Here is a 27,844-nt window from a genome sequence, read left to right on the forward strand (position 1 = left end):
GTGGCAGATACGCCTGAAGTGGATCCCACAATGGTAGGCTTTATGAAAAAAAAATCGAAAGATCCAAAAAAGGGTTTAGGCAGAGCTTGACGCTCTTGTCAAGATAAGCTCCTGGACATGTCTGGTCCCCTTACAAAAATCTTGGAATTGGCCTTTCATTCCAAAGAATAAGGTTTGGCAGTAGACACTGACATTCTTATTGGTTGGGCACAGAGGGGGTTATTACAACTTTGGAGGAGGTGTTAATCTGTCCCAAAAGTGACGGTAAAGTGACGGATATACCACCAGCCGTATTACGAGTTCCATAGGACTCGTAATACGGATGGTGGTATATCCGTCACTTTACCGTCACTTTTGGGACGGATTAACACCTCCTCCAAAGTTATAATAACCCCCAGAGTGCCATTTGCCAACTCGGCAACAGTAACTGTGCTATTTCTACAGAGCGCAGACTGACTTTTTTGATGCACATTGACCCCAAACGTAATGATCTGTCTTCCTCGGAAGCTGGCCCTGCTTCGAATGGCATGCTGTTTGGTGCACATTTTGTGAAGGAACTGTCTAAATTTTGCTCTACTTACACATCCCTCGACAAGGCTCAGATGTCCCTCAAGAAAGTTTTTAAGCGCAGCCTTTTCCTCAGGGCCGGACGTTACGGAGGGCGTATGCCCAGCCAAGGAGCCTATTCTAGCCCTCAAGCCTATTACCCCAGATGTCATGGTGGCTGGTATGGAGAACCAGCTGAGCCCACCTTCTATCCCACCCGTTCTCGTGGCGGACAAGCTAGATTCCGCAGAGGTCCCAGAAGAGGACAACAGGGTGCAATTCAGGGCGCAGGATATTCTGGTAATTGTTATTCCACCTTCACATGTAATTTTGGGGGCCAGAGTCAGTTCCTTCCTCCACAATTGGAAACTGATTTCGGGGGAACCTTGGGTTTTTCAGACAGTGACAGGTTTCAGACTAGAGTTTTTCAGCACCCCGAAACAAACTCTCTTTCCTATTCCAATGTATTTTTCCCTAGCAGATCTCTCCATTATAGATCAAGAAGTGCAATCTCTTATAGATAAGGGAGCGGTGGAATTTTCCACTCCCCATCCGGGGGGTTTCATCAGCCCTATTTTTCTGGTCGACAAGAAGAGCAGAGGTCATCGCCTTGTCTTGAATCTCAAAGAATTCAATGGCTGGATTTTATACAGACACTTCAAGATGGAAGGAATTCACATGTTGAGGGACATTCTGTTAGAAAGCGACTGGTTGGTGCGTCTAGATCTAAAAGACGCCTACCTGGCAATTCCTATTTTCACACCTCACAGACGTTTACTCCAGTTTCTGTGGAGGGATCGTTGCTTGGAGTTCAAAGCACTCCCATTTGGCCTGTCATCTGCCCCATGGTGCTTCACAAAATTAATGAGACCTGTGGTAGAGTCTCTTCGTGCCAAGGGAGTCAGGTTGATAATTTATCTGGACGATATTTTGCTGATGGCTCAGGACACCCAGACTCTCCTGAGGCATTTGTCGTTGACTATTCAGCTGTTACAGGATCTGGAATTCATTATCAATGTGCAGAAGTCACTATTGATTCACACCCAGTTGATAGACTTTCTGGGTTTCCAGATAGACTCAGTGCAAGCCCAGCTCATTCTGCCCTCTCCCAAGATTCGCAACATCAAGAGGGAACTGAGGTCGGCTCTGTCCAACCAGACCGTATCTTTGAGAGCCATTGCCAGGATAGTGGGACTCCTGTCTTCTTCTATTCAAGCAATTTTTCCAGCTCCCCTTCATTACCGGGCTCTCCAGAAGTTAAAGATTCAACATCTGCGCAAGGGCCTTTCCTACTCGGAACAGATTCCTTTAACCGAGGAGGTAAGATCTGAGATTATTTGGTGGTTGAACCATATGGAAGCCTGGAATGGCAGGGCCATATTTGGTTCTCTCCCAGATGTCATAATAGAGTCGGACGCCAGTCAGTGGGATGGGGGAGCACGTTGTGGCTTGATTGCGACAGGGGGTTGTTGGTCCCAGACAGACATGAAGCTTCACATCAATTGTCTAGAGCTCCTAGCGGGTTCTTTCGCCATCAAGAGCCTCTCTCCTATGAAGGGAGATTGTTGTATCTTGCTGAGGATGGACAACATATCAGCAGTGAGATACATCAACAAACTGGGGGGTACTCAGTCCAAAATGTTAGAAGAGATAGCAAAGGAGTTTTGGCATTATTGCCTTACTCACCGCTTGAGTGTCACGGCAGTGTATCTCCCGGGGGATCAGAACATCATTGCGGACTGGAACTCCAGGTATTTGAGGGATGCCAGCGATTGGAAACTGAATCGGGATCTGTTTCATCAGATCCTTCTGGAACTGGGTCATTGCAACATAGATCTTTTTGCCTCATGTCTCAATTGTCAGATTCCGATATTTTTCAGTTGGCGACCAGATCCGATGGCTCGGGCGACAGATGCCTTCCTTCAAGATTGGAGCCCATTTCAGGGTTATGCCTTCCCCCCTTTTGTGATGCTCCCCAGAGTATTAGCCCAGGTGAGAAGACAAAAAGTAGAGCTTGTACTTCTAACCCCTCTGTGGAGAGAGCAACCCTGGTTCCCAGTAGCTCTGCAGTTAGCTTGCTCTCCTCCTCTTCTCATTCCTCCTCGTTTGAATCTTCTGATGAGTCCGGAAGGCCTTCAACATCCCATGGTTCTGTCGAACCAGCTTTGGTTGATGGCTTGGACGGTTTCAGGGCGATATGGAGCTCCCCAGGCATTTCGCAACAGGCTGTGGACTTCATTAAACAGGCCTGGTCTTCAGGCACGCATAAGAGGTATGCTTCAGCCTGGCAGAGATGGTCCAGTTGGTATGATGGACGGAGTATCAATCCTGCGGGGTCGAATATTGACATGATTGTGAATTTTTTCGCAGAACTTGCTAGTTTGGGTCTGGCCTATCGTACTGTGAATAATTTCAGGTCAGCTATTTCTGCAGGTCATGCTCATGTAGAAGGGAAACCAGTAGGTGAACACCCTTTAGTATGTAAGGTGATGAGAGGTATTCGTTTGGCGGCTCTTCCGCAATCTAAATATACTGCCCTTTGGGATGTGGATATCATTTTAAGATTTCTAGATAAATGGCCTGCTAACCGTTATTTGTCTAGGAAACAAATTTCAGCTAAATTAACTATGTTACTCTGTCTTATTTCTTGTAAACATGATTCAGAAGTTAGGGCTTTAGATTTGGCGGGTAGAACTTATTCACCGGAAGGAGTTACTTTTAATGTCACCAGGAGAACTAAAACTAATTGCAGGTTGGTAACTTACCCTAGGTTTACTGATAATCAACAATTGGGTGTAGTTTGTTGTTTGAAAGATTATGAATCTGCTACTGTGGACCTTAGACAAAATGATAAAGGGCAGCTTTTAATTAATTTACAAAAACCTTTTAATCTGGTTTCAGCTGCCACTTTGGCTAGATGGATGAGGTGGTTGATGAATGAAGCAGGTATTGACACCTCTACATTTGGAGCTCATTCAGCTAGAGGAGCCATGGCTTCGAAGACTTTTGCTCTTGGGTCTCCTTTGGAAGACATTATGAGAGCGGGTGATTGGTCTTCAGAATCTACTTTTAGGAAATTCTATCATAAACCAGTAGTTGATGTGGCGTCTGTGGTGGTTGGTCAGCTTTAAACGAGCATAATTGGAGACTCCGGTCCTGACATAGACTAAAAAAAATTATAGCTTACGCGTCAAGAATTTTTAATTCTATTTAGGACACGGAGGCGAGGATTATCCCACCCATATACTGATATGTCACTTTATGTTTCACTAATGTAAATAATAGTATTCAAAGGATTTTGATATTTCTTATTGTATTTCCCACCTGGTGTATCTTGACAAAGTATAGATTGTAAGTGGATGTTATATCCAACGAAGATATTACTGGTAACTTTTTATCTCTTCTAGGAACAGATCAGAAGACTCTGTGAGGTTTTCGAATGTTTCATTCTTTGAGCTGCACAACTACAGTTCCTGAGCCTCTAGTTTGTGGAGGCGCTAGTTGATGTTACAACCTGTTCGGTTCGCCAGTAGTTCTGGACCATGGTGTTGGACTGCACAGTGTTTTTTCCTTGGACTGTTATTCCGTAAGGAGTTTCGTTTTCATTCAGTGTTGGATTCTTATCTGACTGTTACAAAGAAAGAGGAAGTGACTGTAGAGGTAATGGCTTTTATGGAGAGAGGTCCCCTGTGTTGATTGGACCATGTGACTGTTGCTATGCTTCATGGGTATTGAAGTTTTTTGCTTACTGTTATTTTATTGGCTGCTGTATGGAGAAGTAAAAGAAAGAGAAAGCATAATCCTCCCCTCCATGTCCTTCATAGAATTGAAAATTCTTGACGCGTAAGCTAGAATTGCTTTTACTCCTAGATTCCCTTTGTCCTGATTTGCCTTACTGACTCCCCCTACCTGTTTATAAGCAACGATGAGCACTGGATATGAGAATCACTTGAAGCACTTTTTAAAAATGAAAAAGTCTCAAGAGATATCCAGCTGTTCCTTGCTCCCAAAGCAGCACTACGAGCTCTCAGAACTGCAGCCAATCAAAATCTGCCTTCTCAATCGGAAGCATGCCCGAGAAAATATGAGCCAATTAGAGCCTGCACTGCTCTGAGGACGAACGTGAAGGCAAAAAACTTGGAAACTCCACATGGGCAGGGGCAAATAAAAGACGCTCTGCGGCTATCGTCCCTTAGTTGGCAGTTGACCTCAGCAGCGATTTTCTCTGTCCTCTTTGCCTCAACCCAAGCCCACTACAGATGTGTACATTTTGTTATTAATTCCAACTTTTATATCAAGAATGTATGTGCTATGCTAGCTATTAAATGTGTGTGCGAATTGTAATTGAGAAAGTGATTTACGTTGTAATTCCTTTCACGTCATAAAGGCGATTACGAAGAAGCATCCCTCCTCCAAAATGGCCGACGCATTGACCTATGATGGCGTCAGCTGTGTACGAGTGGTTTACAGATTGTAGTTGCCTGGTTCGTGTGTTACTATGGAGACGGTCGCCTGACGATGGGCGATGTACATCCGACCGGAAGTTACTAAACTGTTTACGGTACATGTTTAGTGGAACTGCAGCCCAGACCTGCAGGCATGGGACTTCTGACCATCCTGAAGAAGATGAAGCAGAAGGAGCGAGAAGTCAGGCTGCTTATGCTGTATCCACCCACCTTGTAGATACCCTGAGCATGCTCACCGAAAGTGTAGCTCCCAACATGCACCGATATGTAGCTAGGTTACCTAGCAAACGGGGAGCGGATGTGTTTTCTTAGAAAGTGTTCGAAATCGTTTCAGCATATATGTGTTTTTCCCATTGATTCAATGGGTTTTCTGCTGTGTAAAAAAAGTTATAACTAGAGCCAGGTTTTTCCAATTCGTCTAAGAAATTTGAACATCTTTCAATAAGAAATGTCATTTTCAACCACCCCAGAGCGTTTACTTAATTGCTTTCTCGTCGTGCGCAACAATCCTTAATCTAGCGTCCCATGTCCTCATCCCAGTCCTTAATCTTGCGGTGGCCCCTACCTCAGCCAGAAGAGAAAAAGGGGAAGTGGCGGGGAAAGCTCATCCTCCACCTGGGATACGCACCCACCTATTCACAACACTGCCTTTTCTATATACTATTTTATTTAATCCTACCTTGACCAGGAAGAGAACATGGACGTCTACTGGTCTTTGGTCTGCCTCGTTTTGCGCCTGGGGCTCTCCTTTGTGCTGGGCACAACGGGAGAGAAAGGCGGTGGAGCTCGTCGTTGTCCACCTAAGGAGGGGTCTTAGACTGGCTAGGCTGCTGGTACAGAGACGCGAGGTAAGTAAGTGTATGGACGTTTTGTTGGAGGATGTCAACCGCAGACGGACTTTAAACTGGAGTGGGTCTGTGTCCTGCCTGTTAGTGATACCCTCGGTGGCTGTTAAGGCGCGGAGCCTCAGTTAGATAAGAATGCATGGGACAGGGGCGCAGCAGAGAAATGCTCATGGGTGCACAATAGAGGAAGGGCAGCACATACACGACAGACGTTTATTTACAGTTGAGCCGTAGGTTTAGGCCTATAGTTGTACTGGCCTACTCTTTGGCTAAGGTTCGCCACCCAAGAGTAAGATCTATTAAAGGGATGGCGCGCTCTTGGACTGATGCAGCAAAGGATTTAAAAAATTGCTGATGAGTTGCTTAGTCCAGCGTGTATTTTATTTTAGCATTGGTAGGCGTGAGAGTGACCAGCCTGCTCAAGAATACTTGCTAACAGTAGGTGAAGTCATAGCTCCTTTATTTTCTGGGTTTAACCCCGGTGTGCACACACCAAATAGTCTAATTGGGTAGCTATTACTTCACTCTTTCTTATTCGGGTTGGTGCCGTTTTTAGAGTTTTTATTTTTTTATTTTTTTTAAGTGCGACTGCTTACATGCAGGATGAGAGTGTTCCAGTGATGGCGTGCCAGGAGGAAGACCGGTCTGCCACCTGTGGTTAGCACGGGCAAGACAGGTTGTGATGATGAAGGATTTGTGATCAGTGGTAACTTAGGGTGTCGTTATTTTTTGTTTAATGTGCTGCGTAGAATCCGACGTTGCTTCGGTACTAAAACCAAGGTGAAGACATTTACTGGACACCAGAACATGAAGGGAAATTGGATGTGAACGAAGAACCAATACAGGAGCCTGTTGCCCACGGGGATCGAACCTGCTTTGATGGAGGGAGTGTGGTGAAATGTGATTGCAAACACTTGAGATGAAGGTTTGCTCTTGGTTTTGGAAGGAGTTTAGAGGAACTAAGACCAAAGGGAAGGCTGATACAATAACTACGCATTTTTTAGGAAAACCCACTTTCAATCTTTGCAGAGTTGACTGGCCATATAGTAGCTTATGGTAGAAAGGCATTCTTCTGTGCATGTCTAAAGTGAGCTTGAATAAAATAGGAGACGAAAATGTGGATACAGTCTGCACAAAATGTAGACAGAGAACCACAGACAAGAGTTGATCTTGCTTGAGTGAATAGACAATTTCAGAGTATTGAGATTCTTGTAGAGCACAAGTGATAGCGATCAGAGATGAGAAATGTGTTGATTAGTTGAGGTGGGTTGGTGAAAGTAAATGGATAGAAGATTCAGATTGTCTGTGATGGAGAGGGAGGATAATATGATTAAAGTATGTGAGTAATTAAGGCCAAGAAAAGTGAAAGGGTGGTGGAGAGGATAGTGTCTGGGTGGAGTTGATGGAGTAAACAACTTGTGCAGTAGCAAGAAGAAAACAGTTGTGTTGGGGTAAGGATGACTAGCATGCATAAATGTAATGTGAGTTTGAAGCATAATGGAGAGTTGCCCCTAGTTATGGAGGGGAAGAGTGAGTGAAACTAGGAAGTCAAAGGCAGATAAGAAAAAAGTGTGGCAGATTGTACGTTTTGAATCAGTTGGATGGCAAATATTTTTTACTGACTGGGAGAGGTTTGTGGGTGTGCAGGATTCAATGTTGTGCCCGTACCCAGATGATCCATAGTTCGAACAAGGTATTAAATGTTGACATCTAATAATTTCAGGTTATTTATAGGTAAGGGGTGAATGAGGCAAAGGGTTTTAAAGTGTTCTGTCTTAAATATTGGTTATTGTGCTGAGTATGTCTATTTACTGTTGCCTAAGTGTTGTTTTTTCATTTTTAACTCACATTCTTAGTGTTTAAATGTATTTATGTCATTTGCACAATTGTTTGCACTAGAAAGGGATAGGCAGAATTAATTGTAACTATTTTCTTATATTGGATCGAAATGCAATGCTTTTTATTTTAGTAACTATGCAAAATAAACTTGATTGATTGAATAAATCAAAGGAATCACATGCTTGTAAGTGAGGGAGAGCAGAGGATGAGGAGTGAATACGTTCTAGATGGTGAAGAATTGGAACTGGGTAAATTGTGCCATTAAAGTTAATTGAAGAAGATACTGAGGAAGGACATTCGTGGTGTTACATTGAAATGGTATTGATTGGAAATGGTGTACATGGTTACAATTTAAGAGGGGTTTCTATGCAAATGGGTAGGCAGTGATTGGGCCTAGGTGAAGTTGTGGGAGAAGAGGAGCAGTGTGGCAGTTCGAGGTATTTGATGTGTTTCATGGCTGATTTAAAGACTGAAATGTTCAAAGAGCACTGGTATATATGGCAGAGGCATTCAGAAGCATGCTGTCAGACCAATGATTGATAAGTAGGAGAGCTCTGGGATTTCTTATGTGGAGTTGTGTTTTGTTTGTAATCAAACTGGAGATTTGGCTTCTACTATGTTTCCTTAAAGAGGTAATTTCAGTGGTCTCGACAATGCTGGTAAGACTACCATACTGAAGAAGTTTAATGGAGAAGACATTGACACCATCTCACCCACGCTGGGGTTCAACATAAAGACCCTGGAGCACAGAGGGTAAGGATGTGCGTCTTCTAAAGTGGATTTGGGGTGGCTGATTCCCATTCTTTATCTTTTCACATTTATAGGGGGTTGTCTGTTGAGATGTGGAAGGTTATGAAGCAGGATCTCATGCTTAAATCCCTGCAGGTGAACGACTGTGGCCATGTGCAACATATACACAGGAGTGGTACATTACCTAGGTGAGTAGGGTGGTAGCACAGATTACTACTGTCTTGGAAATCGGGGTCCAATCTTAAATGACCTGCGCCGACTAACACCAAATCCCACAGCCATGTAGAGAGATCGTATTCTTTTCTTAATTTATTGCACTCTGATTTATTGCCAGCTGTAGGGCGTTTTGGTCGCATTAAAGGATTCTGAATTCTTTGGGCTGGATACCAACTTAATACATTCAGAAAAGGGGAGACATGCCTTCTTGGCCTCTTGGAACACCATCCAGCTCAACAAATTAGAATTCTCACTTCATCCCAACCTCGCAGAAGTATAATTCCATCTTGTCCACTCTTTCCATATTTCTTTGGCTATTTCATCTAAGTTGTATGATTTATCTTTTGCCTCTTATCCTCTCTCTATATTCATCCATCCATTTCTCAGCTGAAGGCAGTTGCACATGCCAGACTCTGCACTAGCAGAAACACCGTTCACTAACCACTTAACCTAAAATGTGTCACTTTTGGATCTCCACTTGGTGCTAGGCTAGGTCAGATTCTCATACTATCAAGACATTCACATTCCACTTGTATAGTTCTCCCTCAAAGCCCACATTCATGCACACCGCTCTAAGCACTAAGCACCTTTCTTACCATCCCTCCCACCCACCCACTACTTGCAACACCATATTTTCCCCTAATTCCCTGTCTGTCCAACCAAGTTGTTTTCTTTTCTCAAGTTGTGCCGCTGTCAGCCAGGTCTCTAACTTTATCAGTTTATCAGTGTCACAAATGCCAAGTCCTTAATCCTCTCGACCTTCGAGCAGGTTCTTACACAGCCAACTACTTTGTTTTACTATCTACCCAACAGGCATTGCATTCTCCTGGTCTGACCTTTGTTATTGTGATTGATCCTTTTATATAGCGCTCCTTTTACTCCCCTCCACCCTTTTCCATTGAGTGTTTCCAAGGCCTAGTCTTTGCCTCTCCCTTCTCCTTATAATGCTTGAAGGCCATATTTACACCTTTGAGTTTCCTTAGCATTTAGCTACAGCTAAAATCCAGATCTTTTCATCGCTTCTCCCCCCCACCTTCAAGCAGACTCTTGTTGTGTGCCTGAGAGTCAAATACTACTGACTTGTCATCCATACCCCCACTAATGCTAAACTCTGGAAAAATAGAGATGTAATTAATAGTTGCACCTCAATATCTCCCTATCCCGCACCTCAAAGTCTCCTGACATCGGAATCCTCTTATACGGAGGTATATGCCTATTAGTCCACTTCATCACACATATTAAACTGCCCTCCTTTATTCTCTTTACAGTAATAGATACAAGTTTCCACCGTCTTAATGTATGTGACAATACTGTAGAAGACTCCCTAGTAACCTACGTTACTCCTTTGTCAACCCTATAACAAATTACAATTAACTTTAGCGTTCCTTGTCCACATGCCTAGATCGATTTTTCAGTAAAGCAGTAGGGAGGCTGGTGTAAAATAAGACCCTTCTTAAGTTTCACTTGCTGGTTACAAACACTTGGCAACTGTATTGAGCTCTGTTGGTGTGCCTTTAATTGGTGTATAGACTTGCCTATCTACACACCCGTTGTAACCTTATAAAAAACAAACTTGGGCAAAATACTTTCTGGATAATAATAGTCACACTCTTGATTATTTTGAATAACGTGGACCATTACTTTTTTTTTTTTTTTTTTTAGAAATCACATCTGTCTTCACTTCTCATTGCTGCCTTCATATGCCCAATTTCATACATAATTAGTTGTCAGTAAGTGATTCACAATATACAATTGCTTCTTCGGGCCAACATATCATATCCTTAACACAGTCATAAAACATAGTTCATATATCATCAGTGTAAAATTCTGATACATGCGTAATAAAACAAGAAACGTATTTGTCATAGTGCTCATACTATGGACATTCTGTCTCAGTGAGTGCCCCTCAGTATAGGATTGGCACAGGCCCAGTTACCTCTCGACATTCGGCCACCTTCTTCAGCACCTCCGGAGTGACAGCTGCCCGTTTCTACCACCCCAGTAGAAGCACACTACTGTGGTAGGCTCCTTATTAGCTTCTGCATTGTTTCTTCTTCAGCCTTTGACAAAAAACATCAGTTTAGCTTTACACATCCTCGTAAACTTGCCTCACTCTACATTTCATTACATAAATGGGCAGGTCATTGGTGCAAAACAAGAGCCTGCCAACGTTTCTGCTGTTGGTTATCAATGTCACCCAGGACCTGATACACTCTGCCTTAATTGCATCAGCAGAATCAGAATTCATGCATTCAGAGCTCAACACCTGTTGTCTCCCAAGTCTGTATGTGTAGTATTCCAGGTCACGGATTCTTCTCACATCCTCATGTGTTTAATTCTTTTTGGAATGCTCTTCATCTATAACTGAGTCCACTATTTTACCTCAATATTTTGAAAGAAGGCTCACACCATGCCTCGGGTAAGAGAATTATGAAGACGTCTGTTGTAACCATTGTCTATTCAGCATCACCAGCAGCATGACCACAATTCTGTTGAATCCACACCTCTTCTGTCTACGTACAACACCGACAGACCTGTGCTCAAGTGTTGTTGTTGTTTAAATAATGTAAAATGCATTGTTGAATAAAAACAAAATACAAGTTTAGCATAGTAAATGGAGTTTTAGGGACTAGTGTAGGAATTTTGACGATGGACTCCACCACCATATTTTTTGGTGGTATAGGAAATGATCTCTTAATTGCGCTCTCATGCTGTATTTTCTAAGAGGACCACTGATAATGTGGTGCTCTTGGGGTTTGTGCGGAAGAGAACAAACTTGAAGTCCCTAGGGTTGTGCATCTGTAAGCTTTGTACACTCCGCAATGTAAGAAGTTAAAACATTGATGGGATAGGTACCTCATATCTGTTTGTTCCAGTGGCTCCTAAGAGGAAGGACTTTAGATACGGGGAATGGCAAAACGGTCTGGCTAACTGCATGCACCTTGAACTGCACGTTGTGTGTTGAACAATAACTCACTGAGGAAAGGAGTTGGGCAAGGTAACATGGCATCTAAAAAATAGGGGATTCTGTGAAACTGAATGTTAGAACCACTTTTTGCTACATCCAACTTTGAATTACATAGATGAGATTGTTTTTTGTTTGTGGTTGACCTGTGGCTATTCATATCACACACAAACAACACATAAGAAAGTCACTCAATTTTTTTTGTTAATTTTTAAGAAAATATGGGCACAAATGAAGACATAAAATCATAGAAACAAATTTAACAAAGGGGGAGTGGCATTGATTTGCCACAGTTAATTAGTACCCACAGATAGGCAACTGTGTAGTACATTCAGACAAACCGGCTACTCCACCACAATTCCATACATGCAAAGAGGAAGAAATTGTAAAAGCCCACATATTTGAATCAAGTTATTTGATACATAGAGCAACAAGTCAGAGTGCAGTTCTGCAGTGGAACGTAGTAATACATATTGTTTGGGTGTATTTTTCAAGTTGAACAGTTATGGATAAATAATAAGTGGGTGATTTTGAATTATTAAAGATCAGGTATAAGCTATATAATGAAAAAATAGAATGTAGAAGCTGCATCTTTTAGAAACTTATCATAATGGTTGTAGGTGGTATTTCTGATACACCAATCTTAAGGGTCTTTATAGTAACTTTTTTGCAGGTCCTCGAAAAACATGTTTGTTTGACTATCCCACGAAAAGCAAACATTTCCAATGCAATGGGTCTCTCGTTTGCTCAAGTTAGTGCTATTAGCGTTGTAAGTTCTTAACTGGGCTTTTTTGCCACATAAATTGAAAATGTAAAGTAAAACAGCTGACATAAGCAAGTCAATTCAAAGTGCCGCGGCCGCCATGAGGGTGAGCACGAAAGAGAAACACAAACGGAAAAAAGTTTGCTTGCAGTCAAACTTATCAGCAAACATGTAATTATTCATGTAGCAGGGTCATAGGCCAAGGAGGTAACAAACCTGCCTCAAGGAGGGACAAAAGTAAAGCATTCACCAGTAATAAAGGGTTTTTGAAAGGCAAGCCCATGAACGAGTGATGGGCATGTGGTGGGTGTGGTTTAAAGCCCAGAGATAGATTACAACAGGCCAGAGCACTTGCGCGCTCAACCTAAAAAGAGAAAAAAGGCATAATTCTGGACCCAGCCACTGGATGGCTGAATCATGCACAGCATGTGAATTCAGAAAATATTCATGCTGCAAAATCTGCATTATTTATTGCATTGGTCGCACTGACTAATGCTCAACGTTTAAATGGGGCACCTAGCATTCATAAAAGAGGGCCTTACAGGAAATATGTTACCAAATTTTGACAGGGTTGAAAACATTGCATCCTGCCTAATCTTTGGTCTACAATATATAAACCACATCTCTGCACCAAGGCAACCTCCGCAATTATGAGCATTCAGACTTAAAAGCACTGAGATATTGCATAAGAGGTTACAGAATTAGAAGGTATTTATCTAGATTACGTTAGAGGGATTTTATTTAAAAATATTCTCAACAAAGGACTGATTTAAGAATTTGTGATTACGCTATCCAAGTTGGTTTTGCAGTTATAGTTTAGTTGCTCGTGTAAGCCTCATCCGCACACTTTGCAGTTGTAGTTGTATGTTTCTAGGAGTTAATGTTTCAGTGATTGATGATGATTGGAGCCATGCTGGATGGAGGTATGTCTTAAACTATGTAAAAAGCTCCCACCTTGCCAAAAGATGTGGGTAGAATGATCTTAATAAGAGGACACATTCTCAGAGTGTGGAGAATGATCAGCACAACTGTTGACAAAATGGTAGCATGCTTTATATTACAGACTAAAAATCAGAAAATTCAGCTCTGTATAAAGCTCTGCGTATGCTTAGACCGGTTTTTGTTTTTAAGAGATACTGGCAAACTGAATGCTATTATTTTTTAAGTCAATAGTTTAAACATTTAAACATTTTTTGCTACAATAGTGACTTACTGCAAGTCATGGCATGTAGTTTTTTGTTTTGTTTTCCCTCCGAAACATCATGGATGCTTATATATTATACAAGAAAAACAATAATCATTGACAAAGTTAGTCGGTCTTGCTTTGCTAATGCCAGTATTGGCTTTGTCAATGCTTTTGTTGTACAAGCTTTGGCAAAGCCAATACTGTCAGACAGCTTTGTTGGAGATATGTTTTTTCGTTTGTTCTTTGTAGTTATACTGCTCCAAGATGGTCATCGTGTTACTTCATGTTGCGGCTTGGCAAATATTCTCTTGAAACAGTGTAGTTATAATAAGCAATAAAAAAAAAAATCCAAGATGGCCACTGATGGTTTTGACTTTGCCAATTATTGCACCACTATCGCATAAGCACTAGCAAAGCCAATAACGCACCAGTGTTCATCTGTCCGCCATGTTTGTTGTGTCTATAAGTAAAGAAGAAGGGGACCACGCTAACAGCAGGGACTGAGAGAGCGTGAAGCTTGGGCGCAAGCTGTGGGCGAGAGAGGTGGCAGAGCAGGATCAAGCAACAAGAATAGTAAAGGCGATAGACAGTGGAAAAAAAGGAGAGAAAAGGTCGGACTATGCACTGCCATGGAATGTAAGTGAAATGCCGTAGAGAAACATTTTAACAAAATGAATCCCCCAAGTTCACCAGTAGAAAGATACAACTCGGCCAGCCAAAACTCAGCAAAAGCGAAAAAGCTCCTCTGGCAGAAGAAATGCAAAAATATGGAGAGCTATCCAATGAGAAGCAGAGATGGACAGGAAAGAAATTGAGCAAAGGTCAGACCCTAAGCCCACTATAAGTTTATTAAAGTATTGAATTTAATGCTGTCAACAATACACACCTAATGATTTATTTTGCAACACCACAAATGCCTCCTTGGTAACAGGGCAGGCTTTCTATGAGGTGCCAGGGATCCAGTGACTTGCACTTTGTTCCACTTTCCCATTATCTCATGCTGTGAGCCAGGGGGATTGTTCTCTGCAATTCAGTGTCGGAAATAGATGGTGTTTGTGAGCGGCACATAGTGCTAAACTTTCTGCTCCTTTTCTTCCTGCGGCTAGCTTCAAGCTCAACATTTGGGACGTTGGCGGCCAGAAGTCTCTGCGCTCTTACTGGAGGAATTACTTTGAGAGCACGGACGGGCTGATCTGGGTGGTGGACAGTGCTGACCGACAGCGCCTGCAGGACTGCAAGCAGGAACTTGCCAGTCTGCTGGTGGAAGAGGTGGGTAATTGCCACAAGAGCATACCAAAGTAAAATTGTGACTTAGGGGTCAGACTCTGCATGTGTGCAACACTGGGGAGAGGTTGGAGACCGCCAGCAGTTCCAGGCTCTGCAAGGGCACAACTCTTGGGGGATTGGTTTCCCCCTGTAGATCACTCTGGCTTTTACGTCTTCAGATTCCATTCATTCCTTGGCCATTCTCCACTGGGACTTCTCATTCAGTCCTTCTAGAAGGGGAAAATGTTTTATCTTTGTGTATAGCTTGTGCCCTAGGCTCTCTGCTAGCGCTGCCTCTGGAACCTCGTGTTTGACCATGTTTTCTTTTTCCACAGCGTTTATCTGGGGCAACATTACTGGTTTTCGCAAACAAGCAGGATCTGCCGGGTGCCTTATCAAAGGATGCCATCCGAGAGGTAGGCAGTGATCCTTGATCACTCTAAGCATACGAGAACCACACATTGTCTGATAAGGCAGTGTGTATAATATTCACCCCATGTGTATAACACAACCCAAACGATCTTGTGGAACTTTAACTAATCAGTGTAATTAACGTTAATCCTGGCGATATTTATTATGTTACCCTTGATGGATTTAAAAAGCTGACTTTGCCTTTCTTGGATTCTCCCTGAGCCTGCTGATTAGAAATGGTGATTTAAGTGTGAGTTATCCAACTGCCCTTTAAGTTAAATGACCATGCAGGGGGTGACCTTAGTGCTCAGCTCTGACATTCTAGTTATTAATAAAAGTGCTAAAATTATTTTAGAGTAATGTTTTCCTTATACCTCATTATACTGCCCTTAACAGCTGAGCACACGTTAAGACACTGTTGCGGGGTTTGGTGACTCAATGGCTCAGTGCATCCCCTACATGGTTAAATGTTCCAATTTCTTCTAATTCACTTGGACTGTCATCCTTCTGAGGTCAATAAAATGATTACCATTGATTTCAGCAACATTAAACATCCGTTATTTGCCAATAGTGCCAACAGACACCTCAGGTGACCATGATGTCTACAAATAAGCCTATTATGTTACTGCTATTTGTCAAACGCATACCGCCATGTGTGTCCTTTACAGTTCCATTGTGGCATGTTACCCATATGTTGCCCTATCATCCAATTGCCATCGTGTACTTTATTATTTTTTCAAGGCCTTACTTGCAGCTAGCTTTTAGCTGTATGTTATTGAAGACAATACCAGTACTTACACTGAGCTTTGAGCCAGCCTGTTTATTGCTTTTCATTGGTGGGCTTTCTTATCAGTCTCGTTTGCTTGATTCTTATTCGATGGCTTTCCTTCTTCTGTTTGTACCCTCCTTGGAGCATAGCTGGAGACCGGGCGGCTTGCATCCTTCCACTATTTATATTCAAATAATTACCTTTTTTCTTTCAGAACAACATGGGGTGGATGTTTTTGTGGTCCTTCCTGCATGTACTTCTTCACGCCTCATGTCCTATGTGGTAGCCTCTTTCTTCATGATGTGCTCCTTTTGTGTTCAGTCGTCAGCATGCTTTTTCAAGCCGCCAAGCACACTGCCCCACCCACCCAGGTCTCTTGGTGATGCTATCCTGTCTGCGTATCCTGTTGTCCAGCATTTAATCCTTGTTTCTGCCCTCTTCTCCCCCCCCACCGGTTGCTTTCCTAACATTACTACCAGCCCTCTGCTTGTCCCAGCAGCTTGTTCACGCTTGTCTCCCTTTGTATCATTTCCAACCCTGTTCCTTCAGATCATTTCTCTATAGTTTTCCTTCTTAGATCCTTGTTTGTTGTTCGTGTAACATCACGCTCTCCCCACATGCTTTTTCATGTTAGCATGCCACTTGACAGCCTCCGTCTGTGCTTTGCCATTGCTTTTGAGATCCATGTGCTCAGGAGTCATCTCTTAGCCTTCTCTGGCACCAGGCCTGTACATAATTCTTTTGTTTTTCTCCACACTTTCTCCTTGTTTCCTAATTGCTCCCCTGGTATAGATTTTTTACTATTTGTTCACCCTCCCATAAGATGTATCTCTTATTGCTTCATGGCAAGTGGGGGTAGGGGGGGGGGGGAAGGCGGAGGGGGTAATTGGCTATTGCCTGAGTGGCCTGTGGCAAAGGCCAGCTGTTGGGCCGGTTATTTTCAGCATCAGATAAACTCCTAACATTTGTCTGGGCCACCTTGGTCACTGGCACCCAACCTGAAATGCTGCTGCAGGCGAGTAGGAGAGGTCAGACCTTAGTGTGACCAAGTACAGACCTTTGGTGACTCATTGTCACATGCGCTAGGATAATGGGCCAAACTGAGCAGGCACAGCATGCGGTAGGTGTCCCTCCATCCTGAGTCACTGAACGTGACAATGAGACCTCGGGGAATGGTGATGCTGTTTTTGAGTATCACCGCTAGCACTAATTTTATTTTGTAGAAGGACGAGAGAAAGAAGGGAAGAGAAACTGAAATTAAGAGGAAAATAACTCTCCTGTTATTAACTAAACAACATTTTATGGAAATTAATTATCCACATGTGTGTGTGCCACTTTTTTTGTTTTGTGCTCCGGCCTAATTTTAGTCCCAGTCTGACCATGTTTCATAGGTTTCCCTGCTAGATTATCTCTCACTGGCTGTTGCTGTGTGCCTTCTGCCTTGTTCTGTAGTGATGTCCAGGAATATAGTCCATGGTGGATCTCATTTTGTTTTCGAGCCTGTTATTAGGGGCATAGGGTTTAGCCATTTACTTGACAATACACCATAATATGTTACAATATGAAAACTGGAAATATGTTAGGGTGCTGATAACAACTTCGGCTGCATCGAAAACTATGTACACATTAAGTGCAACTTGTATTCCAGGTTTGATTGTGACATGTGCAATATAATCAAGGGGACAAGAGCATTTTCTTTTTTTTTCTCTTAAAGCGGAGCCGGATTGTTATAACCAATTTCTTTTTGTGAAATGGTGTAATTATTTGCATTTGGTTAACAATCCCAGCTGTCAAATATCTAAACACTTTAGCATCTATTTTGCAATTACAAATACTGTGAAAATTAACTTAAGCAAATAGATCTGTAAGAAAAAACATGAGTGCTCGCTAAGACGTTTATGATACTTGTTACTTAGCGGTTTGGTGCAGTCAAAAAGTCGTATTGATTGGGAGCTAGATTTTAGACTCCCATTATCTATGCACAGCTACAGCAACTTTTTCATTTGGACACAGCACTTTGTGATATCTCTTGGAGCTCTTTCATCGTTTGCCTCTTTTATTTATGCATTACTTTCTACCCTTTCCTTGTTTGCTGTTTTCAGTCCTTGCAATAATGCTGCGCCCTCAGGGTTCACTTTATCTTTTTTTCCTGTCTTTTCTTTTTGGTTAATTGTGTCGACTGAGGACCCAATGTCTTCCTGGTGGCCAAGGAACATCTTAAAAAATAACAACAGCAGAACATATGCACACAAACCAAAGTTGTCAGAAATGCAAGGCCTGGTTTATGTTGTCTAATGTTGACTTCTCATAAGATTGGGTGAAGAAAATGATTTAGTTGGGCATGCATACAGTGGACAGAAAAGCATGAGGTGCACCGTTTGGAGTCACTGTCACAGGGACAATTTGGAAGTAATGGAAACCAGAATTCCTGCTTTGGGAAGGACACTAGGAAGTGGATCGTGTTAAAGCAGAATCTAATCATGTCAAATTTGTACGCAATGTTCAAAATATTGTGTGAAAAAATGGAGACCTAAGGATGATTTTATAGGAGCCGAAGATTACACTTGACTGCAGTCTTGACATCCCTAAGACCTGGTTGGATTCACCAATTAAAGAATAAGCCTTTAACGAGGGTTATCAGGGTTAAAGAAAATATCTGGAGTCCCCAGGGTGTTGAAAACAGATTTTACATATGAGCTGGGGAATGGCTAATGTGCTATCCAGTGAGAGGCAGTCTTCTACAATCTCCTTAGTAAAGCTTCCATCTTGAGAACTCCAAACTGTTAGTCCACAGTAACAAAGTGGGTTTTGGGACCGGCAGCAATGTGCATGAAAACCTATTTTCCATCCTTTGTAGCAACTCAGCTCATTTATACCCCTAACACCCTTGCTCCATAACTCCCTAGGGCAACACACATACTTTTAGAGATGTTGATAACTTACTTCACTGTTTTGTGGCCCAATGTTCTAGTAAAGTTAAAAACGGACTTTATTGCTTTCTGAAGTTCATGAGCCCTAGATTTAAGTAGAAACTCCCAATTCATATGGGTGTCAAAAGAGATGGACATATATGTAAAATTTTGCACCTTGGCTATCTCAACCTCATTTTAAATTGGCTCATTTTTGGCTCTAGTTTTATTATAAAAGATTTAGATAAATTAGTTGTGTGACCCAGGTCGTTCATAACAAAAATAAAATCATCTAAAACTATTTGAAGGCAATTTGTGGTTCTTGATATTAGAACCGTGTTGTCCACATATAGCAGGACTGGGACAGGGCGGTTCCCCCATTAAGGCATATATTTCCCAGTTTGACAAAGATGCTTATCCAAACTATTTATGTAGAATAAAAAAATAAAAAATAAAAACGAGGAGGTCCGCACAAAACTCTGTCAAACTCCCAGTGTACATCTTACTGTGGGGGAGAGTTCTTCAATAACCTCATATCGAATTCCAGCAACATTGGCTGGATGCATCCACGTAACAAATTTATACTGACTAAATCAAACCCTTCATCTTCCAAGATTGCCCAGAGTTTAGATCGATCAACCAAGTTAAAGGCATGAGAGGTTGATGACGCCTAGATGAACTCAAGTTCTCCTGACCTTAACTTACTTCTCTAAAATTAGCTGAAGATTAAAGGACTGCTCTGCTGTGCCTATGCCACGTCTGGACAGCTCATCAGTAGGGTCTTTTGAAGTATTGTTGATTTCTTCCAGATAATCTGACTGGAGGAAAATAACTCTATGAATGCTGGATTATAAATGAATGATGAACGGTGAATGGCAGTTAGGTAGGTGGACGTGGAGATTGGACATGAATACACGTAGATGGAGCGTGTGGGAGGAAGGTGTCATCAATGTAGCTTTTTTTTTGTCAGTGGTGCATATGGATGAGGAACTAACAACTGCAGCATTGGAGCGTAGGGGTGCACAAACCCCACAATGTCAGAAGTGTAAGAGGAACTGATGTAGTTCTGACTAAATATGGCAAATCAACAGTTATTGGTTGGCCCATGGGTGGCCAGGCTGTGTTTCAACCAGCAGAGCATGCTGAGGTTCTACCAGCTGAAACTGTGGTTCTCAGTGCTGTGGAGTGAACTACACATTTGATGGGGAAGGAGTACCGGCAGCGTATGGTAGTGCTTTCCTCCTGCTAAACTCAGTCCCTGTTCCCTGAAACATTCCAGTGGTGATGTAATGGTATTCTGGGCTAATGTGTAGGCCCTAAATGCTCCATATTCTGGTTTTTGTAACATTTATGAGGAAATAGACGACTTTAGGTGTTCTTTAAGTGAATAAAAGGAGCGATATTGGGCAGTGGCAGCTTGGGTGAAGGTGTATAAATGGTTGTGTGGATTCGACTCTATTATCTAAGTAACATTGATTGAGTTAAGCAAAGGTGTGGAGTCTTACTGGATTATATTTAGGAATATTGGCATAGATTGCAGGGTTTGTTTCCATTTTGTGATAGAGATCTTTGGTATGGAAGTATGGGGCGAGGATGTTAACTTATGTATCTGATGGCTTAGTCTGAAGGAGATGGGTAAATAGTGGCAGACCTGCAGTTAACAAGACTTTCCTGTTGGCTGCCAACCAGCCTCATGACTGCAACAACTTTATTTTTTCCCATTTCAAGCCTACATCTGCATGCTGAAGTCTGCTATCACCAGTTAGTAGCCCAGTTCTTCTCACACTCAGCCGCTGAGGAGATGTAGACTCCTAAAACAAGATTATTGGCCCTCCGACAACCACCTGCACAATGAACCCTCTGTGGTGTGGCCTGCCAATTGCAGCCTGAGCACTTCTGTTACTTGCCCTGCATACATTCCAGATAGTGACTGGCAAGCCATTCTTCAGAGTAACATTCTTTGTACTCAGCAGCTTCCGGATTGCTCATTCAACTTGATACTGTTACCCTTTTCTCATTCTATCAGCAGGACCTGCACCACCAGGTTTACTCTCAGCTTTGATGGCAGATATACTAGGGTGTGCAAAATCTGCATAATTTGTTTTTGCGTAATCACACAAAATTATGGAAACATTACAGATAATTATGCAAAAAGCAAAATTGTCATATGCTATATTTTAGTGCATCCTCGCATTTATTCAGGCCATTAGGATGCGTGGCATGCTAGAAAAAAATATGCAAAAAACAAAAGCGCTGCAAATAGCAGCCGCTCGGGATCTGGTTGTTCGCGCAGTCCCTATGCCCTTACACTAATTTTTGGCCACTAATTGCATGTAATTATGCAATATGACATCATAGTGTCATTTCAGGAATTTCACATGACATAAGATTACACCCACGTAACAGAAATGTCACCTAATCCTAATATATACAAGTACCTGCATGTATACAGACATCTACACTGATGCCTGCGCTAAAACATATGCCAGCAGCTGCACTGACACCTCGGCATACTGCCACTAATACCAGTACTGCTCAAAGACCAATATAGGCCTCTGCATGGATTCAGGCACCATCATAAGACAAAAGGATGTGCTCTGGCATTTTTGAAGTAAGAACGGGACAGGGACACAGGATAAGAGATGCAGACAATAAGGGCAGGGAGGTTTGTGTTCAGTAGAAAGATACCAGGCAAAGGACCCGCAGAATGACAGAAGGGAAGTGGTAGTCCAACAGAGCCTACGTGCATCGTACTCTTTCCCCACCCGTACATTCACCATTTACCTCCGAAGCGTGTCCCATGAACATAGTTTCTGCTGTTAGTAAAGCAGCTACACTTGTGCACAACATTGTCTCACCGAAGTGTTGACATCTCCCCAACACGGCATAAAATCCAAACTCTGTGATATCTTCCACCTTAGGTACACACAGATACAAGAGCCCACGCTTTCTGCCACCCACCTCCAATAACCAAATGTGGGGACATCCACAGCTAGCAGATGACATGTTGCTTAATTTGGCAGCTGAGAGTACCACAAGGTAATGTAAGTGACAAACATTGTGTTTGATCAGTACTCAGTAATGTGATTTTCTTAAGTGTGGTGACAACAGTTTTCACTTGCATCATAGAATGGTACCAACCATCTTTGCAGATAGTAGTTATTATCTGTTCACTGATTATAAACTTGCCCATATGTTTTACTATACAAGAAGTTATACAAGTGTACTGTTTCCTTTTTAGGCCCTGGAGCTGGACAATATCAAAAGCCATCACTGGTGCATTCAGGGCTGCAGTGCAGTCACAGGCGAGAACCTGCTGATAGGCGTGGACTGGCTCCTGGATGACGTTTCCAGCAGGATATTCACAGCGGACTAAATTAGCAGATGGTGTTCATTGCTCAATGCAGTGTGGAAGTGCTTAACACTCATTCTCCACCAAAGGACCTTTGTGACCATTTGCCACTGAGGCGGGATGTAGGGTTTCCGAGCGGAGTGTCACTATTTCCTGTAGATTAAGAGTACTTTTAGTTTACCATTACATATTTATTTAGTGGATTTGACCTTCATGTGAAGGTCCACATGTAAGCTTTACTGCAATCAACTTTTCAAGACAAGGACATTTTTACATCTATTCTGTTTTGTGCTACTGATTGACTAGTGGTGACACTGCAAAGTCCTTTCTCTTGAATTACCTTACTTGTTATTAAAGGTTGATGGGCCTCTAGTTCTTTTCTGTTTTAAAGAAGATGTATAGATATACTTCTGTGGCCTATATTATAACCGCAACGTTGATTGAAACTCTTGGTTACGACTCATCACATTAGGTGTTTTCACTATGGGCACCTTGAATGCAGCTTACCTCAGTGTGTGGTCACATGTGGAGGACTCCTACAAACTCATTGGAAAATCATGTTTGAACAGAACTATGTGGGCTATGGCCTGGTGATGGAATAGTAACTCCTACACATGCAGTGTGTTTTAAAAGCTGCCTGATTGCTGATAAAAAAGATGTCTTATGTTTTTTCTTTGGGACTACTACGCCATGTTAGAAAACCTTCAAAGGTGATCACACCTGCCCCGCTCCCTTCCCAATAGAACAAGCAAGGCACAAAGTTATCCATAACATTACTTACTGGTATTTAGTTTGAATAAGGTGTTTTGAATATTGGAACTTTGTGGGATCATCACAGTGACCTTAAATCGGATTTCCTAGAATATTTTCTTTTTGATACATTTATGTTGCTGCGTTTCCCTTGATGCAGAGATGTGTAGGCAAAAAAGTGTAAGCAAATTAAGTACCAATAATTTATTGCCTAAATCTCTGTTGTCATAGTGGATTTCTGACCTTCCCTTTTCCATTTCCTCTTCAAATGAACATATGTATTGTACAATAATTACTGTGAGTAGCATAGGAATGCACACCTTCACAGTTACCTGTACTCTCCAGCCAATTTTCTTTTGACGAATCTGCTCCTATGACATTATAGATGAAGAAATGTGTCGCAGCTTGTGCAGGCATCCTCTCAGGAATTTTTGGAATTGGCTATATACCAGAAATGCATCCTGTTGCTATGTTCCCTTTTAAATGCCAAAGGAGCAAAACTGCAAATGTGTTGGATTTGTTACATGAAAATTGTCAGAGAAGTCGGCACGCTTGAGGTTCTACCTTATAACTTCCCATGTTCTACATGTATGTTGGTTTTCTTATAGGGATGGGTGAGAGAACAGATACTTATGATCTACCTTAGCACATTTCCATATGATTTTAAAAGTACACCTAATTCATAACGTGGAGTAACTATTATCTTTCCACCCAACCAAGGCACCCCTTTTTTGCCATTTTCGGGAGGTGGGTAAGTTGCCTGTTCCCAGCTGTTAACCTGTTTTATCATTCAGAAATCTATTGCTACCTTTCGGTTTTTTCCACTGATCAAATGCATGCAACAACTAAAGAATGGGCCCTCTGCATTGCTTGCTTTAGGCCTGGACAGTGCATAATGTTATGTCAAGATATGGGTATTGTGTGTCTACAAGAATCCACCATAAAACGCACTGATGCACAATAGACATTGATCTGTAAAGTCTTCTATGATTTGACTTTTTTTTTTTTTAAATTTCATATTATGGGTGATGAAATTTTGCAAGATTTCACAGTAAGCAAGGAGGCAAAAGCAAAAAAACGTGGACCCATATAGAACTTCTGAAACATCCTAGATAATTTGCTTTTTTTACTACTCTCAGAACTTACCTAAGTAAATTAAACTGTACAAAAGCCAGGTCTATAAATTCGACCTGTAACCGTGATTGTAGTGGGGTGTAATTTTGTCAGCTTATGATTTACATGGGTACACCATAACTGCAGAGACCCAGACTCATTCAATTAATCTTGGAAGGCAATAACGTTTCTTATCATCTGTTTGAGGTCACTACGTATTTTTACAAGACCTCTCATTATAAAATGTGTTGCTTCCAGGTGGTTTTTTAAAACCAAAAATGTGACCAGGAACATGATTTTGGAAACCTAACCAGTGGGGTGCTACAATGCACAGAAAAAGGAAAACACCCAAAATGCAAATATTTCAGAATGAGCCAGTCAGTCATTAGTACTTCGTTTAACTCATGTGGGTCATAAAAATTAACATCAGAGAAAATACAGTGCATGATTACACAAAATTACATTAAAATCATAAAAATGCAGTTGATAACCACTGTTCTCAGTATTTACTAAGAATACACAGTGCACTTAAAATAAAATTCAGCACTGCATGGATAACTCTTTGCTTCCCAGACTATGCAATTAAGCAAGGGCCAGCTCATTCTCTGACGATATTAGTACTGAATGGGGAAACTGTCTGCTCTGTGAGGTATACAGGGTGCAAAATAAAATAAAGTGCTTTGAGGTGAAAGATTTTTTCAGGGGCAAAAGGGGCAATGATGAAAACCATGTGCCCTGAATAAGAAAGACCGCCAGAAAGTGTATGTATTTAAGGCGGAATCTGGTCAACAAGAATTTATGCCGCTCATGTGAAACTACCTTCAGACACAATGCAGGATATAATTTGGCATGCAGGGGTTCTTGCGGATTCTCTACTATCCCAGCACCCCTATTTGCTATACGGACAGCATGAATGTTTTTATAGAAAAGCTATTTTACACTACACGCTTCTCTGACAGTGAGGGCGTCTGGATTAGAGAAGTATTCTGGGATGCCCAAGTTTGTCAAAGTGTCTTTAATATACTTTTAAGCCACAGTGTATCTAAAGCCTTATCCAGGGCTAAGCAGTCAGCCAAAACTAGCCTACAGAAATGGGCTTCTGGGTTCTTCCGAACTCTGAGCCAGAGAAACAGAGGCTGTAATTTGATGTGATCTTCTATGAGCCCAACTTCATGACAAAAAGATGTAGAGATCTAACGCAGTACTGCATGTGGCCTTCTCAAAAATGTGTTTTCAACTATTTGGAGACAATTACTGTTGGCAAAGCCCCACACACCAACACCGAAAGAGGCAATAGACAAGCACTTGCTTGAAAAAGCATATAGTAATTCTTTCACTGGCTAATGCCCCAGCCTTTTAGAAAACCTAAAATCCGTATTAATGGACCTTTGGAATTGTAAAACTCTAATACTCACTTAAAATGTCCAATTAAAATCAACATCAATGGGCACACCTAAATAAGTAAAATTAGATACTTATCTCTGAACCACTGAGCATACATTTCCTAGCTTTCGCTAATTTTTGGCCACATTACATTATGATGGGTTTTGTTCTATTTGTCCTAAGGCCCAAATTGCTCATAAAACTATTAAAAGCATCCAACAAAGTTTGAAGGCCATTGGCGGTTCTTGCTATGAAGACCTCGTCATCTTTGTACAGTAGTACAGGGACTTGGTGCAAACTAATTTTTGGTATGTCTTTCGCTGTCCTACAGAGATAGTCCTCAAGGCCATAAATATTTAAAAGAAAAGGGGCCAAAACACTGCCTTGTTTTACCACCTATTACAGACAAAAACCCTTCTGTCAGATCCCCTCCCTTACAGTATTTGACTTTAGCCGTGGTGTGTGCATGAGGTTTACCAACCAGTGTTGTTATTGCCTTATTGACCCCCTAATTGTGCCATAATATATCACAGTTTAGATCGATTCACTGTATCAAAAGCACATGTCAAGTTCATGGAGGCACGATGGACACAGCCTGTTTTGGCCTTCGAATATTTTTGCACAATGAGTGATAAATTCACTCCCCCGACATTTCTGGTGTGGAAAAATTCATTAATTTATAACTTAACACTTGATGTAAGGGTGAACGAGGAGGAGAATAAGAAATATAAACTTGGGGATCCATTAAAAAGATGGCTAGAAAGGCAATAATTATGATTACACTAATTGTTGGTCCTGGAAAATGCTTTGGGGGTGAGCTATTAAGCTCGCACCAATCAGAGATTCGGAACAATCTGGACCAGAGCCTCCAAGGGGAGATCGAATATGAATTAAATGACCCCCCAGATGAGGTCTCCAAGGAGACATTCTTGTTGCCGGTTAAGTGAATTAGGACAGAGAAAAAAAATAAAATGAGTGATAAAGTCAGAGTCTGCTCTGTTATCCTAGGCCCGAACGAAACTCAAACTGGACATCAGAGAGTCACTGTGTTTCTACTACCCAGCTTTCCAATTTTGCTAAAATGACTCTACCTAAGATCGTCACTGAAATATGTAACGGGAAGATTGGGCGATAACAGTGGGGCTGGCCCTCATCTCCCTTTAAAAAAAAAATAGGGACAATAATCACCTCGTGCCATATCTAAACTAAAGGTCCAACTATTGTAGATCTGATGACGTTAGTAATTATTAGACCCCAAAATTGCGGGAGGGATTTGTATATGTCAGATGGAATTCTCTCTGGACCTGGAGCTTTGTCTGAGGGGCTACTTTCTGTAGCTAAGATGAGGTCTGAGACATCGATTGACCTACTAAATGCTATTACAGCATTCATATCCAGATCAGAAAGGGCTTCATCTGCCCTGCCTCACTGATAGTCTGGTCACCAGAGCCAAAAATGTAAGAAACTTAATCCCCCAGTCTTTAATATGACAGTCTCTACTTCTGGTATTTCCTCTCCTAACAAATTCTGAGGATTAACCACCTGCCAGAAAGCTTTCAAGGCACGGTTTTAAGGTGTTTCTCTTATTTTGCCCTTTCTAGCAGCAATTGTTTATTTCTAAGCATTTCTGACCATCCTCACCCCTGCCCGAGCTTGTGGCTGGGTCTTAAGGGTCTGTTTAAGGGATCTATGGGCCTGTGCTCATGCCCTATTGAGCCACTGAGGGCTTATTAGGTTAACCGTTGGTTAATGTTTCTGCCATAGAACAAGTTAAGGAGAAATAGGCCTCTATAATAGCTATTTGGGTTTTACTATTTGTAAAAAGTTTTTAAAGGAAATTATCAATCTCCACTTGATATTCAGGCCCTTGTTTTTAATAAATCCTACCCTATACCGCAAGGCATCCTCGTTAGTGTTCTTACCCAGGTCCAATTTCAGACCTAGTGTTAAGGGATTGTGGTCACTTATACAACTTTTCAATACTTCAGTTATTTTCCCCAGGCTATGGAGATCCTTCAAGATTAGTATATTATCAATCAGAGTTTGAATCAGCCTCTACATATGTTGGCATTTGCTTGTTAGCTATACTAATGAGATATTGAACAAATAGCAGAGAATTAGCAACTACAACTCTATTTAATGTATCCCCCATATGAGGTATGTCTAAAATGTGTAAGAGGTTGTTCTGACTCATCTTTGATGCCACAAGATTCCACAATTTTGAGATTGCATATTAAAGTATTCCACCCAGATAAATAAAAACTCCTTCTTATGATCATTTTGAACCTTATGCAAGAATTCCTCCAATTCATCTA

The 27,844-nt window shown here is 41.7% G+C and overlaps 1 protein-coding gene across 1 annotated transcript; it reads left to right on the plus strand.

Annotated features, from left to right (window-relative positions):
- Positions 1-5,053: 5,053 nt before the first annotated feature.
- On the plus strand, positions 5,054-24,015 carry ARL2 (ARF like GTPase 2). Its single transcript, XM_069207099.1, has 5 exons — positions 5,054-5,210; positions 8,339-8,449; positions 14,683-14,845; positions 15,178-15,258; positions 22,173-24,015. The coding sequence occupies exons 1-5, from the start codon at positions 5,146-5,148 to the stop codon at positions 22,305-22,307; spliced, it is 555 nt and encodes a 184-aa protein (XP_069063200.1). The 5' UTR covers positions 5,054-5,145; the 3' UTR covers positions 22,308-24,015.
- The last annotated feature ends 3,829 nt before the right edge of the window (positions 24,016-27,844 follow it).

The sequence above is a fragment of the Pleurodeles waltl genome, chromosome 9, assembly GCF_031143425.1.
Source record: "Pleurodeles waltl isolate 20211129_DDA chromosome 9, aPleWal1.hap1.20221129, whole genome shotgun sequence".
Taxonomy (NCBI): Eukaryota; Metazoa; Chordata; class Amphibia; order Caudata; family Salamandridae; genus Pleurodeles; species Pleurodeles waltl.

Excerpts from the sequence above, each read along its gene's own strand:
- ARL2 (XM_069207099.1), top strand. The coding sequence starts at position 5,146 with ATGGGACTTCTGACCATCCTGAAGAAGATGAAGCAGAAGGAGCGAGAA. Across the intron at positions 8,450-14,682 it reads AAGACCCTGGAGCACAGAGG|CTTCAAGCTCAACATTTGGG; the intron begins GTAAGGATGTGC and ends TCCTGCGGCTAG. Across the intron at positions 14,846-15,177 it reads CCAGTCTGCTGGTGGAAGAG|CGTTTATCTGGGGCAACATT; the intron begins GTGGGTAATTGC and ends CTTTTTCCACAG.